Below are 10,208 nucleotides of genomic sequence, written 5' to 3' on the forward strand. Positions count from 1 at the left end.
GATAATTTGATATGTGGGTGGACCGGTGCTTAGGTGTTGTTCTTACTTGAACAAACCTCCTACTTATGATTAACCCTCCCGCAAGCATCCGCAACTACGAGAAAAGTATTAATAATAAATTCTAACCATGGCATTAAACTTTTGGATCCAATCGGTCCCTTACGAAATAGCGCATAAAATGGGGTTTAAGCTTCTGTCACTCTTGCAACCCACCATCTAATTGCTACTCCACAATGCACTCCCTTAGGCCCAAATATGGTGAAGTGTCATGTAGTCGACGTTCACATGACACCACTAAGGGAATAACAACATACCTACTATCAAAATATCGAACACATATCAAGTTCACATGATTACTTGCAACATGATTTCTCCCTTGACCTCAAGGACAAAAGTAACTACTCACAAATGATAAACATGTTCATGATCAGAGGAGTATTAAATAGCATAATGGATCTGAACATATAATCTTCCATCAAATAAACCATATAGTAATCAACTACAAGATGTAATCAACACTACTAGTCACCCACAAATACCAATCTACAGTTCCGGTAACAAGGTTGAACACAAGAGATGAACTAGGGTTTGAGAGGAGATGGTGCTGTTGAAGATGTTGATGGAGATTGCCCTCCCCAAGACGGGAGAGCTATTGGTGATGATGATGACGGTGATTTCCCCCTTCGGGAGGGAAGTTCCCCCGGCGGAATCGCTCTGCCTGAGGGCAAAAGTGCTCCTGCCCAAGTTCCTCCTCGAGGCGGCGGCGCTTCGTCCTGAAAGTCCTCCTCTTATTTTTTAGGTCAAAACCACTTATATACCAGAAGATGGGCACCGGAGGTGGGCCGAGGAGGCCACAACCCACCAGGGTGCGCCTGGGGGGCCTGGGGTGACCAGGTGGGTTGTGCCCACCTGGTGGCACCCTCTGGTGTTTATTGGCTCCAGTATTTCTCAAATAATCCATAAAAAATCCCCGTGAAGTTTCAGCTCATTTGGAGTTGTGCAGAATAGGTGGCCTGACATAGCTTTTCCAGGTCCAGATTTCCAACTATCGGAATTCTCCCTCTTGGTGTGTTGCTTGAAAATTATGAGAGAAAAGGCATTAGAATTACTCCAAAAAGCATTATTATGGACAAAAACATTATAAATAACAGTAAGAAAACATGATGCAAAATGGACGTATCACCATCCATAGCCTGGACCTTACCAGCTTGAACCCGCATGGAGGTATTCGTCTTGTTAATTTTTGTCTTCTCCCCAGTGCATCAATGATTATTTCTCGCATTGTATACGAATTCGTGTAGTGTGGCACTTGTTTCCCGCTCCCATGCCTAATCGCTTCTCTATTGAGGAGGGAATTCCACATTATATTGCACATGAAGGGGATGAAGCATTCAACCAAGAAAACTCCAAACCTGAGGAGGTAGATGAAGAAGAATTCACATCGAAGGAAGAATAGGAGTAGCCACAGGATGACACACCAGGGTACACGCCCTGTGCCACATACGCCGATACGAGCAAGCTCGGAGGCTCCATAAAAAACATGAGAAACCTTGCCAACGCACTCCGAGACAACATTGAGTACATGGTGTCCCACTTCTCCACTGATTACACACATCAGAAATGGCTAGCAAGGCAAACTATATTGCCATGCTCTCCAAAACATGGGTTAGAAAAGACACAACAGAACACATCCTGCACACATAAATCAACAATAGAGCGTAAAAACACTACAATATGAACACATAGACGAAAAGCACGCGCATGGATACACCAACACAAGAGACCCAACAGCATAGATGTATGAAGAGGCAAAGCACCCATGAAAATCAAACGATCAAACCTTCATACAACGAACACGAACGACAAGGACACACAGGCTAAAGAGATAGCCCACGGCGAAGAGCGGAAGCCCAAGGACAGGTGCAACCAAAGGACATCAAGAAACTCACAAATACCTACAGTTGCAAGGGGAAAGAAAACAGACATTGATTGTGCATAAGAGATCACACAGGAAAGAAAGAAAAAAGAAAGAAAGAGCATGCGAACCTCAGCTGCCTCGTGGGAGGGCCGACAGAGAAGAACACCAAGAACAGGTGCGACCAAACAACGACAAGAAGCTCACAAATACCTGCAAGCACAAGGGGGAAGAAAATGGACAATGATTGAGGTTCATTCATTGGGGATGACTCAAAAGGGGAGAATACGGTGAGCCACTTGGTGGTGCTCCATAGTTTTGGCTTTGGCACCGCTCCAACGAAGAATAACACTCTCACAAGTGTGAACTACCGGATAAATTCACGTCCCTGGCTCACTTGTGATTATCTCATTCATGAACCTTTTTATTTCTACAATTCATACTCGCTCCTATTGATATAACCTATGTTAGTTTGAATTGCTTAACTACATCCTTGAATTCCATATATATTGTCATATAGGTTGCGTTTGTTCCATTATGTCCATATCTTGTTTAGCATAGATTTTCGGTGCACTTAGTTAAGCCGCATATTTAGGATTTGGGCTCAGAAAACTATCCTTTTAGTTTAATTTGGCATTAAGATAAGCCAAATCCATAAACGTTTCAAAACGTCTATTCACCCCCCCTAGGGGACATCTAGTTCCGCATGTAGGGTTTCAAATCCTTAAAAGATCTCGCCGACGTATCTTGTGTATCGTGTTTCTTGGTGAGTCTCCTTCCTCCGACGTTGTCTTGCATACCACACTCAGTATCGGGGGTACACGACGGCGTGTTCATGTGCGGACATAGATTGAGGTTGCTTGTAAAATTTCTTTCAGTTTTGGTCCATGTAGTGTCTTTTTTATGAGTTGCATGTAGTGTTATGGTACCGAGCTCTTGAAGGATGTAAATGTGTTGGGGGAGCGAACCCTCTGGATGTTGTTTTATTTATCAGTTTTCATAAATTAAAATTGGGAACGATCCTCATTAGTGAGAAGAAACATTTCGACACTACTAACGTAGTACTTCCCGTTACATATTGTTGTGCCTATAGATTTAAAAACATAGTCAAACCATGCAGATTATAATGATGTTTACAAACAGAACTATTTACATTTAGAATACTAAATGCATATCACCGGATATATCATGAGTTATATTTTATATTATATATGTTTGGTATTATAGATATAAATAGTTTTCTCTATAAATTTCATAGATGGGATGATGGAGGAGGTTGTTGTTGAATGACTAAATGATCTCTCATTGGAGGATGTCAGGTACAATGATGAAATGATGGGTGATAAGGGGTCACCTTAGCGTAAACCGTTTCTGCATCGAATGCATTTCTCTGGGAAACCGTTTTGTTGGGTTCTATGATAGGGTGCGTCGACTTACTTACTTACTTACTAAGCCTTTTGTCCCAAACAAGTTGGGGTAGGCTAGATATAAAACCCTTTCACGAGGACTTCCCAGGAGGTCACCCATCCTAGTACTACTCTCGTCCAAATGGGGTTCATACCCAAAGGACTGGCTAGTTTTTACGTTGGCTCGCCAAGCCTATCAACCCTTAGATATGAAACCGTTTCACGAGGACTTCCCAAGAGATCACCCATCCTAGTACTACTCTCGCTCAAATGGGTTTCATACCCAAGGGACTGGCTAGTTTTTACGTTGGCTCGCCAAGCCTATCACAACCCTTCTCCTTTACCCGGGCTTGGGACCGGCTATGCCTAGAAGACATAGGCGGAGTTAGGGTGCATCGACTGCAAATTAAAATTTTCCTACGCGCAGAACAACCAAGAACATGCTATGGGAGATGGATCACAAATCATTACCATTAGACACGCAGTGCCATGCAGCGGAAGAAGAGTTGGGGCAGCGCGTCCGCATGGATCGTCTCCTCCCCGTGCGATCTCCCTCGAATAGCCGGTCATCAGTTCCCACGTACAAGTTCGCCGGAGCGGCGCAAGTGCACCGCCTCTAACAGTATCCGCGCGTGCAGGAGGAACACCGTGCGGCGGACTGCTAGGTCCGATCACACAGTCGGCAGTCGAGTGGAGGTGGCTATTCTTAACACATGCAAACTCTAGTGACAGCGCCGAAGCGATCAATCACATGAGTGTGCGGCACCCCCACTTTATATAGGCGTCCGTCGTGGGCTCAACACTTGGGCCTCGCACGGACCCTAAAGCCCAAAATCTGTTTGGCCTGGATTCGAATCCGAGTAGGATCACTTCTGACTCATGAAGTCTGACCGGGCCTCACAGGTCCCTTCCCTTAAGCGCGCGACCCCTTAGGTTTTCGTTCACTTGGTCGCGAGTCAGATCACATCTGACTCGGCTAGTCGGTAGCGGCCTTTAGGAAAGCGTGCCGACTTCAATTGTCCGACGAAGCTGGTTAGGCGAACCCGTACATCACACATCTGCTCCCTTTGCCACACGATATATATTGTCGGGCTCAAGACGAGTCTGTTATCCTTGTGCTAGTCCGACCTCTTTCTCGTTCAAGTGATGTCGACTACAAACTGGATTATCTCATAATCCTAATCGCATGGCCATGCTTATCTTGATCGGATCACACGAGGGGCCCAGAGTATATCTCTCCTAATCGGAGGGGCAAATCCCATCTTGCTCGACCATGTCTCGCAATATGGGTTTGGACAAGCCCGAAACCTACCTTTGTAACTACCGAGTCACGGAGTAGCGTTTGGTTGGCCCAAAGCAAGTTTGTCACCATCCCGAGTACATGCGTCAGCTCAGATCTTAGGACATAGAACGTATGTTGTACTAGAGACTCATAGATGACATATCGCTGCGTCTCATAGTTGGGTCTGTTCGATTCGGACCTTATCTCAACTCGGATCCGACTACGTCGAATCCGACCAGATCCTTCTGAGTCCATATTATCCGATTAGCATCCAATGCTCCATGGCTAGTGAGACCAAGCCATTGACCGTGTCATATGGTAGTCTAGTCGGCTGCGCGTCCACACAGCTCTTTCGACTAGGGACCTTTTAGGACAGTCATCATACAATGCATAGTCCCATAAACAAGTCACGTACTTGCTGATACACATCATTGATAATGTTCAAGGACTATCTTTATTCATAAACACATAGGAAATATCATCATACATGATTGCCTCTAAGGCATATCTCCACCACGTTTAACAAAGCGGCAGTCTAACATGTTTGAAGTATGTTTAGAATTCATGTACAGCAGAGTGATGGGAAACCTCTAGCTTTTACGATTTGGAGCAAGGCCTCCTGGTTAACAGAGTCGAAAGCTTTTTTGTAAGTCGGTTTTGATGGCTAGCGTTGGTTTCTTAGATCTATATGTGGCTGCAGTTTAGGAGATCACCGGCATAACCATTAAATTATGCGTTTCTGCAGTTCTGAAGCGATATTAGCCTAAAAGTAGTGTCTTTTTCGAAGAACGATCAGAGCGCAGTTTAGGCTTTCCGCGTCAAGAGACTGTTCTTGGAAGACATAAAAAATATTTTGTTTTGGAATTTTTAGTTCATAAGCGATATTGGCCTGAAAACATCTGGCGTGATGGCACCGTCTTCTTTGAGAGAAGAACAATCAGAGCACGGTTTAGGCTATTAGTGTCAAAAAACTGTTCATGAAAGACATGGAAAAGATTTTTGATTGGAACTTTTAGTAGGGCCCAGAATTTCATGTAGAAACCATCAGGGCCGGACTTGCAAGTGGATTCATTTGAAGGACTACATGGGCGATTTTCTTCTTGAGCGAAAGGTGAAGCGAGAATTATGTAAGAGAAGAGGACACTAAATACTCTCTCCGTTCTAACATAAGTGTCGTTAGTTTGTCATAAAGTTAAGAACTGTGCTAATATTTATGGAGGGAGTTCTAATCAGACGACTTGAGAGTTGAGAAACAACGGACCCGTTTCTAAACTGTATAAGAGCATCTTCAATAGGCGCCCTAAAAGAGCTCCACGCACTAAAAAATCATTTTTTTTTACGTCGAACAGCTCCAGCAGATGCTGTAGCACTAAAATATTTAGGGGGCGCGCTGAAAAACACTATCGCGCGCAGCTATTTTGAGCTTCGGATTGTGCGCGTTTCACAATTTGCATTGTCTGTTTTTTGGGTGCGCGTTTTTGGCATCTTCTAAAACAATGTTGGTTTCGGCGCATTAAAAATGCTATCGTGATGTGCTAAAACTTTTATTGGGCATGAAATTTTTGTGCGGCCGTTGGAGATGCTGTAATGTCATCCGGTGGTGTCGCGCGAACGAGGACTGTCATTTGTGTTCGTCCCTCTTGTACAAATCTACAATGGGGTTCCCCCCAAATCTTTTGCCCTGCCGTGCCGCGCCGCCGCGCGCAGTGCCATTCTCAACCAACACACGAGGTGGCAGGCGGCCACGAGCGGCAAACCAGCCAGCCCACCACCACGTTCCGTGCTCAGCTCTCCTCTACGCCGCGCCGTGCTGGAGCAGCGGCCCCGCGGGAGTCACGGGCGCGCCGAGGGGCGACGGCGTGCACGGGCTCCTCTGCCGCGGGGTCGCCCCGAGCCTGGGCGGGCCGGCGCCGGCGCGCGGGGACAGGCTAACCTGCTCCAGCGACCGGAACTGCAGCTCCGGCGGGTAGTCGCGCACGCACCCGATCCGCGGGCCGGCGCCGGTCGTCCACCGGAGCGACAGCTGCTGCCCGAGCTGGTACGACTTGTGCGCCATCTTGGAGTTGATCCGGTGCATGATCATCTCCTGCGGCACCGCCGGCACCTCGGCCCCCTCCCCGCCCTCCGCGCCGCGCCCCGTGAACAGGTTCGCCTTGCAGAAGTCCAGCCGGTCGCCGAACGAGCCGGCGTCCGGCTCCGCCGCGTCCTTGCCCAGACGGTTCTTGCTCACCGTCAGCCTCGGCGGCCGCTTGCGCTGCAGCCGGGTGCCCGACGAGGACCGCTTCATCCCCGGCGAGCCGGCGACTGCCTCGCCGCTGGTGGAAGGTGGCGCCGCCGGCACGGCCGGTTTGATCTTCTTTTTGTCACCGCGAGGGGGTTGGGCCCTGGTGTCTCCTTGCTTCCCCGGCGTGCTGACCTCCGTTGTTAGATCCATCTGGGAGAGGCTGCTCCTCAGCCATTCGTCCTCCTCGCCTTCTGTTGGGCTCAACTGTACCAATTCCGACAACAGAAAAAGTGTTCCTTCTATCAGAGAAGAACACCAACATAATGTCCACTGTTCTTTAGCAGCCAAAGGATCAGATTTGGTCTCCTCACCTTCACATCGGTGAGATCGACGTTCCCCTTCCTGAGATACTTCATGAACTCCCGGAAGTTCGCCTCTGTGGGCCGGTAGTGCCCGCTATGAGGCCACACAGCCTGAAGACGGTGGGTAACTGAATCAGACAGGTGAATTTGGAATTCTAAACATAAAATCTAAATTCTGGCAATAGTAGAAATATGCAGATCCAGGCACCTTTAGGATTCCGTTCGCAACGACTAATCTCCCGGCAGCAGATGTGGCTCCACCGGCAAGGAAGCTGGAGTGCTGAAATGTTCCCTTGCTCTTCTGCAATAATGTGCTTATTTCATCAGTTACAGGTAAATTTTATGATTCAGAGACTAGTGAAGTACTGCTGACAGGGGACAACTGCCACTATTCTCTGACCGTGCCTATGTACAGAATTTTCGTCGTGCTCAACACAAAGATCCATTTTGCATCCTTGGGCCCCTCGGACGTGTCGACAATCTTGCGGCTCAGCTTGTACATCATCATCTTATTCTCGATCATTACCTCATAGAACTCCCTCTCTTTCTGCACAGAGAAACAACACCATGTTCAGATATGTGACATTTTATGCCCTGTTTTTTTGTTTCCTTGCTTGATCGCTAGTACTAACATTTTCTAATTTGAGATTACAGCTGGATTGTTCTACAGGTCGCAGCAACTTACAGGGCCAAGATACCTGATGCATTGGTGCAGCAGCTTCCATCTTGGGCATTGGTCCTCAAGATTAATCTCTTTTCCTTCACCTACATCCAACCTATCACAAACGGAATTTCAGAAATCATGAGCTTGTTTTTGTTGATCTAGTTCACAGATAATGCAGAGTTCAGCATGAACTGTACCAGTAGAAGAAAGGTTGTTGACTGTCGCAGTGAAGCCAGCTTTTATAATAGTAGTGGAGGTTGTGACCGTATCGATGCCGGGGGTCAATCTGCCCATGAAACACTATGGAATTTGAGTTTGATGTGTTCAATGCTATTATAGGAGAGTGTTTGAAGAGAATGTTTCCGAGCCATACTGCTTCTAGCCAATGCTGAAGTGCGAGCTTCTGGGCCTTTTCATCCTTGGACAAACCTTTGCCTACCTTGAAGTAACAACAAAGGAACACCACCCATATGAATTCAGTATTCAGCAGTATTACAATATGCTAATGGTCATTAAGAAAATCTGAACAGCAGAATATGGTTAGCTTGAAGTGACACATACCTTGGCAGCCTTTATTCTGGCCCGTGACCATCTTGTTAGGGCAGTCTCTGGCTTCTCTACCTCGAAGAATGACACCGAACTTTGCTTGAGCAGTGCGAAATCGAGAAGCTTCCACCTGAATTCGGCATCGCAAATTTCAGGACACCAGTTACAAAGGGCCACTGTATCAAATACGACAATGGACGACAAGCACATGAAATTGTAACATACCACCGTTGTTCGACAAGAACAGCGCAGTCAGCAAGCTGTCGTCTTGTTCTGAAGCTCTTGTATACCTTCTGCACCCTTATTGCTGCAGCCTGGTGCTGCGGACTGACCATCCCTACCACCGGAGAATTTGGTGGCAGGTGATCTGCCCCATATTTCGAAAGGTGCTTATGGTTACAACATTCCTTGTCAGGTTTAGGACTCAGCCTGGGTTTCGTAGTATTAACATGTAATGGAGGACCCTCTTTTCTCCTGGCATTTAAGGACCCTTCTCTTGCAGGACCCCTAGAGCTCACCGCATCGAACATTTCTGGTGGCGAATCAGGGGTCTCAAGGCTGCTGAGGTTGTCAAAGCTTAAGGACCGGACAAATGGCCTGTCCGAGTTGTCATCATCTGCTGGCAAGTAGTCATCCGGTGGGTATGAGATCGACAGACCCATTGTTTGCCTCAGGTCTATTGTTTCCTCTGTATGACTTGCTTCTGTTGTTTAAGATCTCTGTAGCAATTGTGTTCTTTACGAGTCCCTCGACACCCTATGTGAATACAGGGAAAACAAAGGACATCAAATGTGTGTGGCTTCTGTGAATGAACAAAATTGTCTTAACAACAGATTTCATGTATTCTCTTCCATTGTTCTATATCTTATCAAGGCCCACCAATCATAGATTTTGTGCAAACGAATTCACATCTTACCTCTTATGATAAGATCACAAGTATATAAGATTTATGTATAGCATGTTTTCATAAGCTGATGCCCCAGAGAATCTGGAACAAAATGCAAACCGCAAAAGAATTTCGTTGCTCGTTTCTTGATAAGTGCACCTGGTTCCAGCATAACACATTCTAACCAAGCGAACAGGTATACCATGGAAAAGGATTTTTACGGCAAGAATCGAGTAATGATCAACCATACCTCATTGCCTCCAAACTTGTTGCACCATCCACCCAACTAAATCTCTCGATGAGAGGCGTGTGAAGGCGCACAGAATGCTAGAAGAAGAACAAAATTTGCAGGAGAAAATGAGAGGTGAATGGGTAATGTCCGTGGAAAAGGGGCACATGACCAAAACCCGGAGGTGGTTTGTTTCAGGCTTCAGCCTATAAATAACAAAGGAAGGTTTGAGGTGCATAAATGTTCTGTGGGTAAAAATAAAACAAAAGGAGATACCTCGTGGCGTATTGGCTGTGGTTAAAAATACACCAGTTTCCTTAAAAAATAGTAAGACATGTCTAGCAGAATAATTGTACAGTGAGAGTGTCTACCACAATAATTGTACAGTGAGAGACATCCAAGGAGGAGCTTAGCGAGATTTGAGTAGGAAAACAATATTTGAGAGGCATCCACATTTGTTATTTTAAACAATAGAAAATGAAGCTACCACAATCGTGCACGTGTGCTGAATATATGCTCTGTTGATCATAGAATTTAATGATTGAAATTAAAAAATAATGCATGTAAAATATGTTCTGATCACGTGGCCACACATACATACGCAAACACGTGTTGGGATCTTGCTCAACCATAACCACATGCCTCGTGTGTCTGGATGATTCGATGGCGTCCACGCGCGTGTTCCATCCACCAT

At 46.2% G+C, this 10,208-nt stretch overlaps 1 protein-coding gene across 2 annotated transcripts; it reads right to left on the reverse strand.

The window, feature by feature from the left end:
- Positions 1-6,136: 6,136 nt before the first annotated feature.
- Positions 6,137-9,671, reverse strand: LOC147976599 (IQ domain-containing protein IQM6-like). 2 transcript variants are annotated; one of them, XM_087518913.1, is made up of 10 exons: positions 9,536-9,671; positions 8,625-9,155; positions 8,415-8,529; positions 8,227-8,292; positions 8,051-8,139; positions 7,875-7,965; positions 7,590-7,736; positions 7,398-7,490; positions 7,199-7,300; positions 6,137-7,091 (listed from the first exon to the last, which is right to left on the reverse strand). In XM_087518913.1, exons 2-10 carry the CDS (start codon positions 9,059-9,061, stop codon positions 6,399-6,401), a joined length of 1,833 nt encoding a protein of 610 aa, XP_087375039.1. In that variant the 5' UTR covers positions 9,062-9,155; positions 9,536-9,671; the 3' UTR covers positions 6,137-6,398. The 2 variants fall into 2 exon arrangements, with proteins under 2 accessions (XP_087375039.1, XP_087375038.1); XM_087518912.1 differs by having other exon boundaries at positions 8,051-8,292.
- Positions 9,672-10,208: the final 537 nt, after the last annotated feature.

Source organism: Triticum urartu, chromosome 4A, assembly GCF_056163025.1.
Source record: "Triticum urartu cultivar PI428250 chromosome 4A, HENAU_Tu73, whole genome shotgun sequence".
NCBI classification, from domain to species: domain Eukaryota; kingdom Viridiplantae; phylum Streptophyta; class Magnoliopsida; order Poales; family Poaceae; genus Triticum; species Triticum urartu.